Here is a 16,563-nt window from a genome sequence, read left to right as displayed (position 1 = left end):
TTATATCAAACCTCGTGAAAAAGAAAATATATAATTTACTCTTAATGTTTCCAACAGCTCTGGTTTACTTGTCATACTATCTATATATAGGGTGGGCGACCCCTGAATCTACGGATAGGATGGTGGCAGAAATCTAGGCAATATTTGTTTTCATTTATTATGGTGGTTTGAGCTGTTGATGATACCATATATTGGTTTTTCGAAATTAAATTATTTTATATATTATTGAAGGACATTTTGATCTTTTTATTTGCGAGTATATGGCTCCCGCATCATATAATTTATTATCAAGAATGCTTATTATAAAAAAAATAAATTATAATGAGTTTTTTAAAAATCTGTAATAATTACAAATACTCTCTCATTGTATAAAAAATATAATTTTCTCTATAAAATTAATGACCATCTAAATGACCCTATCATGAGCTATTACAATGGGTATTTGTTAGACGTTCGTAAATAAACGGGATAATTACCATTTTGAAGTTTAGTATAATTACATGTATATCCCTTGTGGTTTAAAAAACTACATCTAGTACCCTAAAGTTTATTTTGTTTAACAAAAAGGTATCCTGTTAGTTAAAATTCACTGATTTTTTTTATATTAATAACAAAAATTGAATAAAAATTGATATTAGATGAAAACAAAAGTAATAGATGTAATTTTTAAAATTATATGTAATTGCATTAAATTCTGAAGAAACAGAGTGTAATTACCCCTAAATAAACTTATGAATCATGCTTCCTTACCAGGGAAAAAAATAAGAGAAAATGAGTGATCTAGAAATGTCGAGATCTTCCACCCCACGAGGTTGTGAAGCATGAGGCCTCATTATTTGACTTATAAAAACTCCCTTAAGAGGCGTGATGGATGGTTTTGACTTGGAAAATATTGATAAGTAATAGCAATTATTGCCCGCATGGGTTGTTCAATCATCCTACTTATTTCATAACTTGCTAACCTTCTTAAGCTTCAAAATAAATATTTTTTTTCTTTGTTTCCACTTAATTAATTATAATTATATTATGAATTTTAATTATCAATTAAATACATATTAATTATATCAAATACTTATAACTAACTAATTATTATTATTACGATAGACTAATACCTAAATATTGGTGAGACTTGAACCCATTATCTGATGATGGGGTTTCGACTTTGTTAATTAAACTAGATCAATTTTGGAGTGAAGAAATTCGCGAAGAACCGAGTAATAATATTGCTAAAACTCTTCTTTATGGTATTACGTGTCCTTTGGATTCTGAAACTAAAAGAAGGTTTGATGAACAACATTATGAATACAGTAAATGCATTTACTCATTCTCGATTTATGTATAATGATAAAGCAAGTTTATTTAATATAAAGAAAATGAACGTGCATAACACCAACAAGCATTATATATACAGATACTAATAATGGCGGCATCTGATTTCCGCACACGTAATTTTATTGGATACGACGTAGGAAGTGAAATAGTTATTCTATGATCAACGAATGGGGGCTCAAAATAGCCCAAATGTGTGGAATTTTCAACTTGGGCCAGGGTTCTAAATCATTAACAACCCAACACCAGGACTCGGCCCAATTGAAGAAAAAGCTCAAACATTTGCAGTCCGAGGTACATTTTCTTGAGCAATCCGCCTTCTTCATGGGCCCACTTCCCCTACTATACTTCACTATGTAATGGTCCACCCCTTCCAGCTTGTAGAACTTCGTATCATTTGGTTTACAAGATTTTAGCTTAGGAGGTGCGCAGCTTTCGCTCCAGCCCATTAGCCCATTTGGAGATGGGCAAGCCACACACTGGCTGTCCTCGTAAAGCCCAAATCCCACAACTCCCTGGCAACTGGCATTCATCACCAAAATCTCTAGGGAAAAGTGTGAACGTCTTCCCACGCATCTTAATCCACGTTGTCGTAGAATGTGTAGGCTCTTAAGCCCCCATCGATCTCCAATCGAAGATATGTGAACGTGCTATTGTATTTGGATCGAGATAGAATTCGAGTTCCTGCATTTAAATTTTCCAACCTTATCACATGAGCAAATGCGTCCTCCGTCTTTGGTTGGCTATTGAATGTCAAAACATCGAGAGTCCACTTTCCAAACATGAGATAGCTCGTTGAGTCGAAGTATAACATTGGGTTAGAAGAATTCTTACTTGTGTAGCACAGTGCAAATCTCTTGGACTCCAAGACTAGGCTATAAGGCTCATCCATGTTCTCCGTCTCAAAAAGCCGGCTCACAAGCTTATTTGGGCCCTTTAAGAGAGAGATTGGCCCACTAATAGAGTATTAGTTGGCGAGTTAAAACTCTGCTAGATAAAATTACCCCTAAAATCATAAAGTATCATGTTGCCATTTGGTAGCAACTCAAAACCTACAACATCCTTATCGGCCGTGTTAGATTGCCATGCAACACGACTATCAACATCGGCCAAGACTAGGTTGCCACTTGGTGCGGAGTGAAAACGTCGCATTTTCTCCCACAAGATTGCCACAATTTGCTTCCCAAACCCAACGTCTGAACAATTATGATCGGACAGTACTCATTCGTAAACCCATAGTATAGACATCGGACATAGTGTTATAGAAACATAGTTGGAATGGAGAACTATAGACAGGCAAAACTCTATAGTTTGCGTCATATTCAACTCTGTAGTACCCAGAATTGCCTTCATTGACAAAACTGAAAGTTTGCGAAGGAGGGACGATGCCTTGAGTCTGGAAGAAGAGAAGGAGGAGGAAGAAAAGAGTGACGAAGTAAGAAATTGATATTTTGTTGCATGTTTGATGTACAATTTTTAAAATTCGTATTTATATAGAAGATTAGCTTAGGGTTATTTATGGATAGTGCTATTATAATCTTTTGCATGTCAACCGGAAGATTTTACTACAAAATACAACAATCAAAAACTGTGGTCATAGGTGTTGGGCTGCTCTAAAACAAGAATGGTTCCGTACAAAGATTATGATCAGTTTGCATGTGGCTACATGTTTTTGACATACCTTCACTTTATTGCAATCCCATTTTTGTGACCAACAACAGCACAATGCTAATTATGATCAAGCCACTATACTTTTAACTTCAACTGCACATATATTAGCCCATAACGGTATTACAATTTTGAAGAAATTTCTTATTTTTTTAGGGTTAAATATATTTAAATTCTTTTTAAAAATACGAAATATTTATAAAGGAAAGAATACAAAATTATTATATGAAAATATTAAATGAGGGGTAAAATTAAAATTTATATGTTTTATTTAGCAACATTTTTCATCCTAACCCTAATAGAAGGGAATCATGTGTAAATGGAATTTTTTCTGGAGTAGGTGTAAGTGTAATTTCAAAACTTTTTTTGAATGAAAGTGTAACTTTGTATTTTTAGAGGAGGTTTAAGTGTAATTAATTCTATTTTTTTTTAAAAGAATAGTCTTCAGAATTTGGTAATATGACCTAGAAGAGATCGTTTCTTCTAAAGTTATCAGAATATTTTGATTTGGCTTTTCTATGTCAAATTATATATACTGTATCTTCTATTACATTTAATAAGTATTTGCCATGTATATAAAAATGTATTTTACTTAAAAAATTAAACAAAACACAATCCAATTAGTTCACAATTTAAAAATAAAATCGTAAACAATACACAATGATTATGACATTAGTGTGTGAATCGAAAGTGTAACGCTTGTGACATGACTGAATTTGATCACCAGCCCCATATACATACATCCTACTAGAAATTAAATCTCAAATTTCACTAAATTTAATATTATAAATATGAAAAAAAAAGAAGTCTTCAGATGTAATGAATGGCACCATAAATAAGCATTGCACTTAGGCCATAAGTAAAAGAAAAATAAATAATGCAACGAAAATGAACTTTTATGCATGAGTTATGCACCTCCATGCAAGGCTCCTTATGATGTTCCTTAAGAAAAAAACAAAATTAACATTCAGTTACATTAATTATCATAATTAAAAATAAATGGTCATAGTAAATAATTTCTTATTGTTAGGATTTTAGACCTATAACTATTATAGGAGGGAAAATTATAATCTTATCAAGATCCAATTAATAAACATATAATGTATCAGAATAAAAATTGAGTAGAAATATTACCCTTAAAGCATAATTCCACGTGTAATATTTCAGAGATAAAAATTGCAAGTGAAACTCCTCTGCTAGTATCCACGAGCAACAATTGGCTATTGGGATCTGCTAAGATCCTCACCAATGTAGTAGGTTGGATTATACTCTACTCACTTTTGGTAAAATGTGGTAAAAGAATAATTGAGGAGGATTATGGGAATCGATTAGCACACTTTGCAAAACAATTCACCACAAGCTCGTATCGTGAATGGACTTATAAAACTACAACGGATTTCAAGTCATTCACCTTAACATCCTCCATTGTAATGTGTGACCCAACAGATTTTAATTAACACTAAGTTAGGAACTAAACCCAACAATATTAAGCGGCTTCAAGCAAAGCGTTAATACTCCTTACCGTAATTAAATAATTATCATCTTTGATTTATCATATTATTTAACTATTTAAATAATAATTAATTTGTAGAAACACTTTCAACAACCACAACGGTTGTTGTTGATCGTAATTTTTATGAGTATGATCAAATATTTATTATAGCTAAAAACCATAGGATAAATATTTGACATGATTCATAACCATAATAAAAGTAGCTTTTATAATAGATAATATAAGTGTTTCTCTTTTTTTTTTTTTTATCGATTTTTAATCTTAGAATTAAATATGTATTTCACTTTAATTTGTATAAAATAATCATTTTTGTTTCAGAACTTTCAAAGCTCAGGAGCTACACATTCTGCCAATAACTACTCCATTAATCAATAGATTATATGTACGTCTATTTTATAATATGTTTTCGTGTTTGTGAACCGTTGCAGCGTATATGAAAATCTCAAAAGAAAACAATTTTATTAATATCAGTAAAACGAAATTGCATGACAAGAATAAGAATGACACCATCCTGTCTGATTCATTACATTTCGGGATTTCTCTTCCACCTTGCAATAGTCTTCAGGTGGTTAATGAGCAGGGGCCTTAATATAGCCCAAATTCGTTGAATTCGCAACTCTCGTTAGGGTCTTCAACTCGTAGGCGATCCAACACCTAGACTCGGTCGGATTGAAGAAAAAACCCAAACACTTGCAATCCGAGGTGCAGCTTCTTGAGCAGTCCTCCTCCTTGACGGGCCCACTACCCCTAGTATACTTGCTCATGAAATGCTCCACCCCTTCCAATTTGAAGTATTTGATGTCATTTGGTTTGCAAGATGTTAGCTTAGGAGGTGCACAGCTCTTGCTCCATCCCATCAGCCCATTTGGAGATGGGCAAGCCACACACTGGCTGTCCTCACAAAGCCCGAAACTCCCACACCTCTCCGGCAACTGGCATTCCTCGACATTATCTCTAGCGAAAAGTGTAAACGTCTCTTCCCATGCACCCCAATCCACTTTGTCGTAGAATGTAAACGCTCTTAATCCCCCATCGATTCCCAACCGGAGATACGTTAACGTGCTGTTGTATTTGGGCCGAGATAGGATCCGAGCTCCTCCTAATTTTGTATCCTTCAACATTATCTCATAAGCAAATGCATCCTCTGTCTCGGGCTGGCTATCGAATGTCAAAACGTCGAGCTTTCCAAGCGAGAGATAGTCCGTTGCATCAAAATATAACATGGGCCTAGGAGACTTCTTACTTGTATAGTACAATGCAAATCCTCTGCGCTCCAAGACCAAGCTATAAGCCCCATTCTTGTTCTCCGTCTCAGAAAGCCGGCTCACGAGCTTATTCGGGCCCTTCCGACGAAGCGCTTGGCCCACCAAAAGAGTATCCGTTGGCAAGTCGAAACTCTGCCAGACAAAACTGCCATTGGAGTCATAAAGTACCATGTTACCATTTGGTAACAACCGAAACCCCACAACACCCTTGTCAGCCGTGTTAGACTGCCATGCCACACGACCATCAGCATTAGCCAAGACTAGATTACCATTTGCCCCAAGCGAGAACGTCGCATTCTCTCCAACGGGATTGCCACGATTCGCCTCCCAAACCCAACGCATCAACGACTCAGACCGCACAGTACCCATACGTAAAGCCAGAGTATAGGCACCCGGCGTGGTGTTGTAGAAACATAGCTGGAACGGGGAGCTAAAGACAGACAAAGCTCTATAGTTGGCATCATATTCAACTACGTACTCTCCAAATTCGCCTTCATTGACAAAATTGAAAGTTTGGGAAGGAGGGACAACACCTTGAGCGCAGATGCAGAAGAGGAGGAAGGAAAGAGTAAAGAAGCAAGGCAAAGACATTGTGTTAAAAGTGTTTGATGAATTGTTTCTAGCTAGAGTCTATATTTATAGAAGATTAGCATAGTTGTGAATGAGAAGGTTTTATTAAAAAAAAACACTATGGTCAGAGGAGGTAGGCTGCATTAAAAATGAGAATGGCCCCAGAAATTGTTGTTTCAGCATGTGACTATGCTTTTTCGGACACATCTTTCAATTCAATGCAATCCCATTAGTGTAAGGCACTAGGAATTAAGTAATACAATTCTGTGCCACATTGTTTGAATGCCGATTGGAAGATCTTGCTAATCTTTAGTAAAAGAAAAGAATCTTTTTTTTTTTTTAATTTTCTAACACATTAATAATTTATCGAAACAACTTCCTAGCAATTGGTGCACATGTTGCTATATTAATATTAAATAATTTTGAATATGTTGGTTGTTTAGATGTTTGAGAGAAATTAAATAAAATTTATGACTTTAAATTTCACTGTCGTTCACTTATTTTATGTGCAAAATTTAATAGAACTACGTATTAAATATTAAATAATATTTTTTTAAAATTTTAAATGATGCGCTCAACCCTCCTCCAGGATGGAAAGAGCGCATTAGGATAGGCCAACTGTAGGCTAATCATTCTTGTTGATTTGCGTTGACATGTTACTATATACTATAAACTCCCTATCTATATTCTTTTATCACTTGCTTCATATATATATATATATTGATGGCTGTTGCACCCCGTCTTTATATGTATATAAAAAAATAATTTTTTATATTTTTAAAAATATAATATAAACAACAATAATAAAATATCTTCCATATTCTAACATAATTATGAATACTTCATTTGTATTTAAAATACCAATACCCTCTAATTTTAATAATCGTCTAATAACTAGCACAATTCATTAGTATTAAATTTTTATCTATATTTTGTGGTGCACTAACAAAAATGTACCTATGGATCTTAAATTTAATTTTGCTTATTTTAAAAATTTTCTTAAGTTTTTTATAGACTAAAGGGATAAAATTCTTTTATAATTTTTCAAAAGATTCCATCTACCCCACCCAATTTTTTTTAATTTTTTATATAATTAAAAAAATACAATAAAGGTAAAGTTGTAATTTTAAACTTCATTCAAAAATTATATAATTTTATCAAACACCATAAAAATATTTACTATTTTTTAATAATTACCTCAAATTTTATAGAGTAATCTACCTATATAATTTGATGATCATGAGTGAAATTATTTTAAAAATGAAAAAAAAAATTAGAGATTTAACGTTGTTTGGAAGGAATTAAATTTTTAAGTGGCACCGCGCTTAAAAAATGCAGTGCCACAATTTGAATTAAAAAAAAAAAAGAAACTTTTTTATGTCACTGCGGTCACTGACTGCGGTGACAAAATGAATAGAAAAAACAATAATAAAATAACGGCATCGCGATTTCAAATGGCGTTTTTATAAAAATAAATAAATAAAATTGAAGCACCACAATCTAATCCCTAAGCATTTTCTTCTTGAAGTTGATAATTAGAAGGCACCACCACCACTACATGATTAAATGTTTTTGTCAAGGTTTATGACAATGTATTTTAATAAGAAAAAAAACTTTAATTTAATATAAAATGAATAATTATATTAATATTGCATATAAAAAAAATAAAAAGATTAAATTGTTAGAGAATTATTTAATAATATGGGTATATTACATTAATATTTTTTTAAAATTATATCAAATTACACAAATACCGTCTGTATTTTATATTAAATTAAAATTATTTTTTTTATAAAAATATATTTTAATAATAATAATAATTTTTTGCTCGTTATCATTACTTCAATATATATATACCACATGTTAATAACCCATAACCCGTGACTATAATGTGTGACCGAACAAATTTTAATTAACACTAAGTTAGGAACTAAACCCAATAATACTAAGTGGCTTCTAGCAAAGCATTAATACCTCCTTATCGTTAATTAAATAATTATCATTTCTAATTAATTATTTTATTAAACTATTTAAATAATACACTTGATTTGTGGACACTTTCAACAACCACAACGATTGTTGATCGTAATTTTTACTAGTATGGTTAAAATACTTATTATGGCTAAAAATCATAGGATAAATATTTGATATGATTCATAACCATAATAAAAGTAGCTTTGTTTTTTATCTCGATTTTTAATCTTAGAATAGCTAAGCCCAATAAATATATATATTTCACTTTAATTTGTATAAAATAATCATTTTTGTTTCAGAACTTTTAAAGCTCAGGAGCTACACATTCTGCCAATAACTCCTCCATTAATCAATAGATTATATGTATGTCTATTTTTCGAGTTTGGGAACCAAATGACAATTTTATTACATATATCAATAAAATGAAGTTGCAAGAGAAGAATAAGAATGACACCGTCCTGTCTGATTCATTACATTTTGGGCTTTCTCTTCCACCTTGCAACAAATGCAGCAGTACTCTTCAGATCGTTAATGAGCAGGGGCCTTAATATAGCCCAGATGCGTCGAATTCGCAACTCTCGTTAGGGTCTTCAGCTCGTAGGCGATCCAACACCTAGACTCGGCCCGATTGAAGAAAAAACCCAAACACTTGCAATCCGAGGTGCATTTTCTTGAGCAGTCCTCCTCCTTGACGGGCCCACTACCCCTAGTATACTTGCTCATGAAATGCTCCACCCCTTCCAATTTGAAGTATTTGATGTCATTTGGTTTGCAAGATGTTAGCTTAGGAGGTGCACAGCTCTTGCTCCATCCCATCAGCCCATTTGGAGATGGGCAGGCCACACACTGGCTGTCCTCACAAAGCCCGAAACTCCCACACCTCTCCGGCAACTGGCATTCCTCACCGGAATCTCTAGGGAAAAGTGTAAACGTCTCTTCCCATGCACCCCAATCCACATTGTCGTAGAATGTATACGCTCTTAATCCCCCATCGATTCCCAACCGGAGATACGTTAACGTGCTGTTGTATTTGGGCCGAGATAGGATCCGAGTTCCTGCATTTGGATTCTCCAACCTTATTTCATAAGCAAATGCATCCTCTGTCTCGGGCTGGCTATTGAATGTCAAAACGTCGAGCTTTCCAAGCGAGAGATAGTCCGTTGCATCAAAATATAACATGGGCCTAGGAGAATTCTTACTTGCATAGTACAATACAAATCTGTTGGACTCCAAGACCAAGCTATAAGCCCCATCCTTGTTCTCCTTCTCAGAAAGCCGGCTCACGAGCTTATTCGGGCCCTTCAGACGAAGGGCTTGGCCCACCAATAGAGTATCCGTTGGCAAGTCAAAACTCTGCCAGACAAAACTGCCATTGGAGTCATAAAGTACCATGTTACCATTTGGTAACAACCGAAACCCCACAACACCCTTGTCAGCAGTGTTAGACTGCCATGCCACACGACCATCAGCATCAGCCAAGACTAGATTACCATTTGCCCCAAGCGAGAACGTCGCATTCTCTCCAACGGGATTGCCACGATTCGCCTCCCAAACCCAACGCATCAACGATTCAGACCGCACAGTACCCATACGTAAAGCCAAAGTATAGGCACCCGGCGTGGTGTTGTAGAAACATAACTGGAACGGGGAGCTAAAGACAGACAAAACTCTATAGTTGGCATCATATTCAACTATGTAGTCTCCAAATTCGCCTTCATTGACAAAATTGAAAGTTTGGGAAGGAGGGACAACACCTTGAGCGCAGATGCAGAAGAGGAGGAAGGAAAGAGTAAAGAAGCAAGGCAAAGACATTGTGTTAAAAGTGTTTAATGAATTGTTTCTAAAGTCTATATTTATAGAAGATTAGCTTAGTTGTGAATGAGAAGGTTTTATTAAAAAAAACACTATGGTCAGAAGAGGTAGGCTGCATTAAAAATGAGAATGGCCCCAGAAATTGTTGTTTCAGCATGCGGCTGTATGTTTTTTGACATAGTAAGCCACTAGGAATTAAGCAATAGAATTTTATTGAATGCCAATTGGGAGATCTTGCTAATCTTTAGAAAAAGAAAACAATCTTTTTCTTTTAATTTTCTAACACATTGATAATTTATCGAAACAACTTCCTAGCAATTGGAAGGTGGACTTCGCGTTGGTGCTCATATTGCGATATTAATATTAAATAATTTTTTATATATTAGTTTTTAGTATGATGTTAGAACGGAACTAAATAAGATTTATGACTTTAAATTTCACTGTCGTCACTTATTTTGCGTGTAAAATATAATAGAAGTATGTATTAAATATTAAATGATATTTTTTTTCAATATTTTTATAAATTTTAAATGATGTGTTCAACCCTCCTCTAGGATGGAAAGAGCGCAGCCAAATGATTAGGATTTGGGGGGGGGGGGGGGTTTATCCATTCTAATCACTAGAATAGGCCAACTGTAGGCTAATCATTCTTGTTGATTTGCGTTGACATGTTACTATATACTATAAAGTCCCTATCTATATTCTTTTATCATTTGCTTTATTATTATTATATATATATATATTTATTGATGGTCGTTGCACTCCGTATATAAAAAATAATATTTTTATTTTTAAAAAATATATTATAAACAACAATAATAAAATGTCTCCCAGATTCTAACATAATTATGAATATTCTATTTGTATTTAAAAAATTACCAATACCCTCTAATTTTAATAATCGTCTAACAACTAGTACAATTCATTAATATTAAATTTTTATTTATTTTTTGTGGTGCACTATCAAAAATGTACTTATGAATATTACATTTAATTTTACTTATTTTAAAAATTTTCTTAGATTTTTTATAGGCCAAATGAATAAAATTCATTTTTAATATTTCAAAAGTTTCCATCTACCCCACCAATTTTGTTTTTAATTTTTTATATAATTAAAAAATACAATAAAAGTAAAATTACAATTTCAAACTTCATTAAAAGATTATATAATTTTATCAAACATTATAAAAGTATTTACTATATTTTAATAATTACGTCAAATTTTATAGAGTAATGTACGTATATAATTTGATGATGATGAGCTTTTGTACATTTTGGTAGTCAAGATTTGTCATAATTGAAGTTGCAGCGTTGAGAGCACATATCTCTATTTCCTACTCTGACTCTTGATGCTACGTAATGGGCGTCAAACACAATAATATTAAATATTAATTATATGGTGGCCAAATACAATCATGCCATTGGACCCTCCCCAAACTCCACTCTATTTACTTTGTGCGGCTGCTCAGAAATTAATTATGTGCTTGGAAATGCTACAACATATATATTTTAGAGATAATTACAATTTTCTTTTATTTGAAAATTTATATTTAACGCTTCCATCTTTTGTTTCCATCTAATAAATAAATCTCTTCATTAATTGAATTTGTTGATATTAATTAAAAAATCAGATAAAAATCTATTTTTACCCCTCATTGTTTATTATTGATATATTACAGGTCAAATAAATCGTTTTATGATCAAATTGCCCTCATACGTCTTCACATCTTAATGCATGTGAAGAGGTATATCTGCAATGGTATAAGGGTAGTTTAGTCGGAAAAAAAATTATTTGACCTGCAATATGTCAGTGATAAGTCAATCAAGAGCAAGTGATTTTTCATTCAGTTTTTTTGTTAATATCAATAAATTCAGTGAACTCTCACTAAATGATGGAGATATTTGTTAGACAAAAGCAAACCTCAAGAGTCCTAAATGTAATTTTCCAAACTACATGAAATCTATGTATTATTACATAAAATCTCGAGAGAGGAGAGTGTAATTATATCTATATTTTAAATTGTGTTTGGACGAGCTTATAAATATTTTACAATATTTTATAAAATATTTGAAAAACACGAGATAGTCGCAAAGCGTCTACACAAATATATATATATATATATACTTTTAAAATAAGATATTATCAATTTATAAATTCTTTCAAAAAAACGTTATACAACAATTCCTGACTTAATTTTAAAAATTTAATAGGCTTTTTCAAATTAATTATAAAATTATCATTATCAACATCTTATAAATTCCGTGACTTTATCCCTTAATCTATTAGTGAACCATCTCTCTGAAAGCTGTTCCACTATAAATATTTTTGTTTTTGCTTCGACTCATATTTGCCAAAAAGTGAATTTGCTCTAATAAATCAAAATAAATTAAATACGCGCATTAATATATGAAGGCTTCTCATTCCACGACAACGAAAGCACTTTTTCGCTCTTTCATATAATAGAGGATTTCACTTGAAAAGGAAAATGCTCCATACTAATGGATTCGGGTCCATAACCATGGATTCCAATGTTTGAGATATTAAATTAATCGATTAATGCTAAGAAATCATGTATGTTATAATAATTTCTTTTTCTTAGAAGAAAATTATTTTACATTACAACATTCCGTACACAATATAATAATATTTCTAAATCAATCGACAAAAAAAAATAAAATAAAAAAAATAACATACGCATACTATTAGAAAAATAGATTAATACCTACAATTAATAAAACTCATGAACTATTGAATATAACAATTTCAAACTAAAGGAATTATACCTATTTGTGGAATATTCCTCAAATTAAATTCCGTCAGGATAATGATCAATTTAGTCTACAGCAATTTCACTAACACACTAAAATTTAATTCTCAATCTCTATCAAGGGATGTTTGCAATAACTCCAATTTTGGGCGTGATTAAATTATAAAGAAAGTCAACAATATTTAAAAATAAAAGTAATAAGTGACAAAAAAATTTAAAATGGAAGTGTTTGGTGAAAAATATAATACGTAAACGTTTTACGAATAGGCTGCAAAAAAATGGTGGGAAGAAACTTATAATTTTTTATTTGAATGAACTTAATTTAGGTAATTTAAAAGCATAAATTTAAAATAAACAACCATGTTTTCTTTTTATTTTTTCAATAAAAAATTGATAGACACTTAAGTTAACACTTCTTAAATAAAGTATTATAAGGTAGTGTAATTAATGACATCATAAAAAAAATTTGTTAATTTGTGGGAAATAGCGTTTTGCATTCCGTAATTTAAAGTCGTTTTTTTTTTTTGCTCTATCGATTACAGGATTATTATTTTTTATTATGAAATTAAAAATAAGAATTTTGAATTCAACGGGGTCAGAAGTATAAAAATCATAATGACCATATTATATTTTGTTAAAATTTCCAACAAAAAAATATCATCAAATAAAAAATGCTAAATTTTATAACTTAGGAAATAAAAAATGAAAGATTCCGCAATGAATGAGACAAAAATTAAAGTGCGGTAAGTTGGTTGAATTGTCCTTACCTAAAAGAAGAAATGTAGAAAGCAGTGAGGTTTGGTGCCTAATTTGTGGCATCATCATTTCCCTCCGTACGAGGCCCATAAAGTGTCTGAAGAGAGACAGAACTAATGGGCTTTAATTTGAAATTCAATGATTCCATAATTTTCGGAAAGACTAATAATGTTCCAGCCCATTCTTATATGGGCCCATGATGCTGATAGCCCATTAACATCGTCTTCTAACTTAATTATTAACTTCGCGAATTTAGTCTTTGAACCCAAAATCTACTTCATTTTAATTTGTACAAAATTTTCATTTTCTTTCAAAGAAACTTCAAACTTCAGCGTCTGGAAATTCTGCCAATAACCATTTCTTTTCTATTTTATAAAAAATTATATAATTATATTGATATTAATACTAATAAATTAAAAAATATATCAATTCGATCAACAAACACATATTAAATTAGATAAATCCCCACATGTTTGGTGCGACTCAAATCCATGACCTCGAATTTAATCATGGGAACTCAGCCTAATAGCTTTTCCCATCATACCAATATTTATGATATATTTGAATCTCACATTTTGGTGATAAAGCACAAAATACTATTATTTGAACCAATTCTTTTTCCTTAGTATTTTCCGAGAAATAGACATTATGCTGCATTAGTACAATTTGACTCTTGCAAAATATTGAGTTTTTTATATCCCTTTTTTTTAATAATAAAAAAAAAAAGAAAGTATATTGACATTATCATGTGGCAATTTTAACTTTATGTCAAAAGTTTATAGACTTTTGGATGGAAGCTAGAAATAGGGTCGAAATACTTACGTTGCTCTGAATATAAATGCATAATTAAAAAAAGTTCAAAGTGCCGTAAATTTAATGACCCATAACAGACAGATCCGTCATACTCAAATCACTGTAAAATGATATAATTGGATGGTCGTTACCATCAGCTCGTAACGACTTTTTAATACTGTTGAACAGTTCTTATTTAGCGTTTTCAGTCATATATTTCAAGAATTATTCTAAATTTGGTGAAATAAAATAAAATAAAAAAAGAGGTTGAGGATGTGTTTGTTGTCCAGGTTAGGAAGATTGGCATTTTGTGAGAAATTAGTTGGTGAAGAGAGGCAGAGGGAATTAAGAGTTGTAGAGGAAAAAAGGGTGGAGTTGGAAAAGAAAACTGGAGAGGAATGAAATAAATAATTGGAAAGTGTGGGGACTGAATAGTGAATGTGCCGTTGATGGTCTAATCAGTGAAGCATTATGTTGATTGAGGCTTTTTAACAAATCTTTTCCTGATTCTGCAATAAGTGAAATTTTGATGGTGACTTTTGAAATATCCCCAAAAGTCAGAACCCCACTGCCTGAGGACCATGCTTGCTAATTATTTCAATTTCTGGCCCTCCCCTGCAATTTTTCATAATTAAAAAGTTAGGTCCGAATATTGGAATTATCTGACCTGTTTTTTTATTTTTTTTATAGATGTGATTAATTACATATTTAATACATTAAAATGCTTAATATTAATTACTGTTGTATTTGGAGCTTTCAAATTCATAATAATAAATTCATTGGATAATTCGATATTTCAACTGATAATTTGAAATCCTTCGATTATTATTTTTTCATTCTTTTTAGTAATATTGTTTCAAATTCATTTAATGAGGAGTTATTTAAATTTTTTTCTCTGAATCTCTCGTTTAAATCTAAATATGTATATCCACATTAAGCATTAGTAAATCGAACTTTTTGTCGAACGTGCTTGAAAAAAGTATACTAGAAACTATTATAAAATGGACAATAATACAAATAACATTATAGAAGAAAAATGGAGTATTCCGTATTTGATAAATAATTATGATTAAAAAATGATGAAAAATCAATATTATCTATTACGGTCGTACAAAATCAATACGAAACTTTAAAGTTTTGACTATGGTTAGTCAATGTTCACTATAATTTTAATTATAGTCAAAATATTTGATACGATTTTCAATTATGGCTAATGTTTTAGCACCAATGCATACAGAAACAACAATCAGTAGCCTCTGCCCAGTGGTAGTTAATCAATATTCACCATGAATTTTTACTTTTAATATAATAATTAACCATAATAAAAATTATATTTTTTTAGTGTAAAAACTAATATTAATGACAAAACAGATATGTGCATTGAGGAACATAAATTTTGATTTTGTCGTAATATAATTTTAAGAGGATTATTATTAATAAGAAAAATTTCTTTAAGTTTTTATTATTAATAATAAGTGACACATTTTACAGTAACAACTTAACAATAATATAAATACAATTACAATAATTTTTGTTGTAATTAGGAAGTGTTGAATAAAGTTATATATATATATATGGGATTCGAATTTAAAATCTTTGTAAATAAAAAAAAAAAAAAAGAGAAAAGGAGTGAAATAAAATCATAGGAGACATAAAATTGAGTGACATTTATGATTAGAGCATCTTGGGGAGTAGTTGATGAATTGATGTACCCATATTCAGTACATATTCATTGTCATTAATTTGGCAGAGGACTAAGTGTGGGGCCTTATTTTCTTCAAAACTTTTGAAAATTTGTATAATATTCCAAAACAGTATTAAAGATATATAAGCAATTGATAAGAGTTTGCCTTTTTTTCCCTTAATTTTTGGTCATACACACACACATATTTGTTTTAAAATGAAAATGAGCTATTTGTTTATTTTTTTTTCTGGAGAAATTATGATTTTATTACTATTTTATTATAATATATATATATATCACTACAAAATAGATATTATTAGCAATAAAAAATACACTAGAAGAAATATGATTTTTACTATACTTAATATCATGGTTAAAAGTAAAAATTGTGACGGAGGCTAATTAACGATGATTGCGCAACGGCTATTAGCT

General features: G+C 31.3%; 2 protein-coding genes and 1 pseudogene across 2 annotated transcripts; all 3 read right to left on the bottom strand.

Moving 5' to 3' along the window:
• Window positions 1-1,239: 1,239 nt before the first annotated feature.
• On the bottom strand, window positions 1,240-4,423 carry LOC105165824 (epidermis-specific secreted glycoprotein EP1 pseudogene; annotated as a pseudogene).
• A 521-nt stretch (window positions 4,424-4,944) lies between these two features.
• Window positions 4,945-6,400, bottom strand: LOC105165442 (epidermis-specific secreted glycoprotein EP1). Its single transcript, XM_011084458.3, has one exon. It carries the CDS (start codon window positions 6,364-6,366, stop codon window positions 5,080-5,082), a length of 1,287 nt encoding a protein of 428 aa, XP_011082760.1. The 5' UTR covers window positions 6,367-6,400; the 3' UTR covers window positions 4,945-5,079.
• Window positions 6,401-8,644: 2,244 nt separating this feature from the next.
• LOC105165825 (EP1-like glycoprotein 4) lies at window positions 8,645-10,163 on the bottom strand. The gene has a single exon (XM_011084986.3). It carries the CDS (start codon window positions 10,129-10,131, stop codon window positions 8,848-8,850), a length of 1,284 nt encoding a protein of 427 aa, XP_011083288.1. The 5' UTR covers window positions 10,132-10,163; the 3' UTR covers window positions 8,645-8,847.
• Window positions 10,164-16,563: the final 6,400 nt, after the last annotated feature.

This window comes from Sesamum indicum, linkage group LG12 (assembly GCF_026168435.1).
Source record: "Sesamum indicum cultivar Baizhima isolate 11 linkage group LG12, ASM2616843v1, whole genome shotgun sequence".
Taxonomy (NCBI): domain Eukaryota; kingdom Viridiplantae; phylum Streptophyta; class Magnoliopsida; order Lamiales; family Pedaliaceae; genus Sesamum; species Sesamum indicum.
Note: the sequence above shows the minus strand (reverse complement) of the source record. Positions and strands in the feature narration are given on the sequence as shown.

Excerpts from the sequence above, each read along its gene's own strand:
- LOC105165825 (XM_011084986.3), bottom strand. The coding sequence starts at position 10,131 with ATGTCTTTGCCTTGCTTCTTTACTCTTTCCTTCCTCCTCTTCTGCATC.
- LOC105165442 (XM_011084458.3), bottom strand. The coding sequence starts at position 6,366 with ATGTCTTTGCCTTGCTTCTTTACTCTTTCCTTCCTCCTCTTCTGCATC.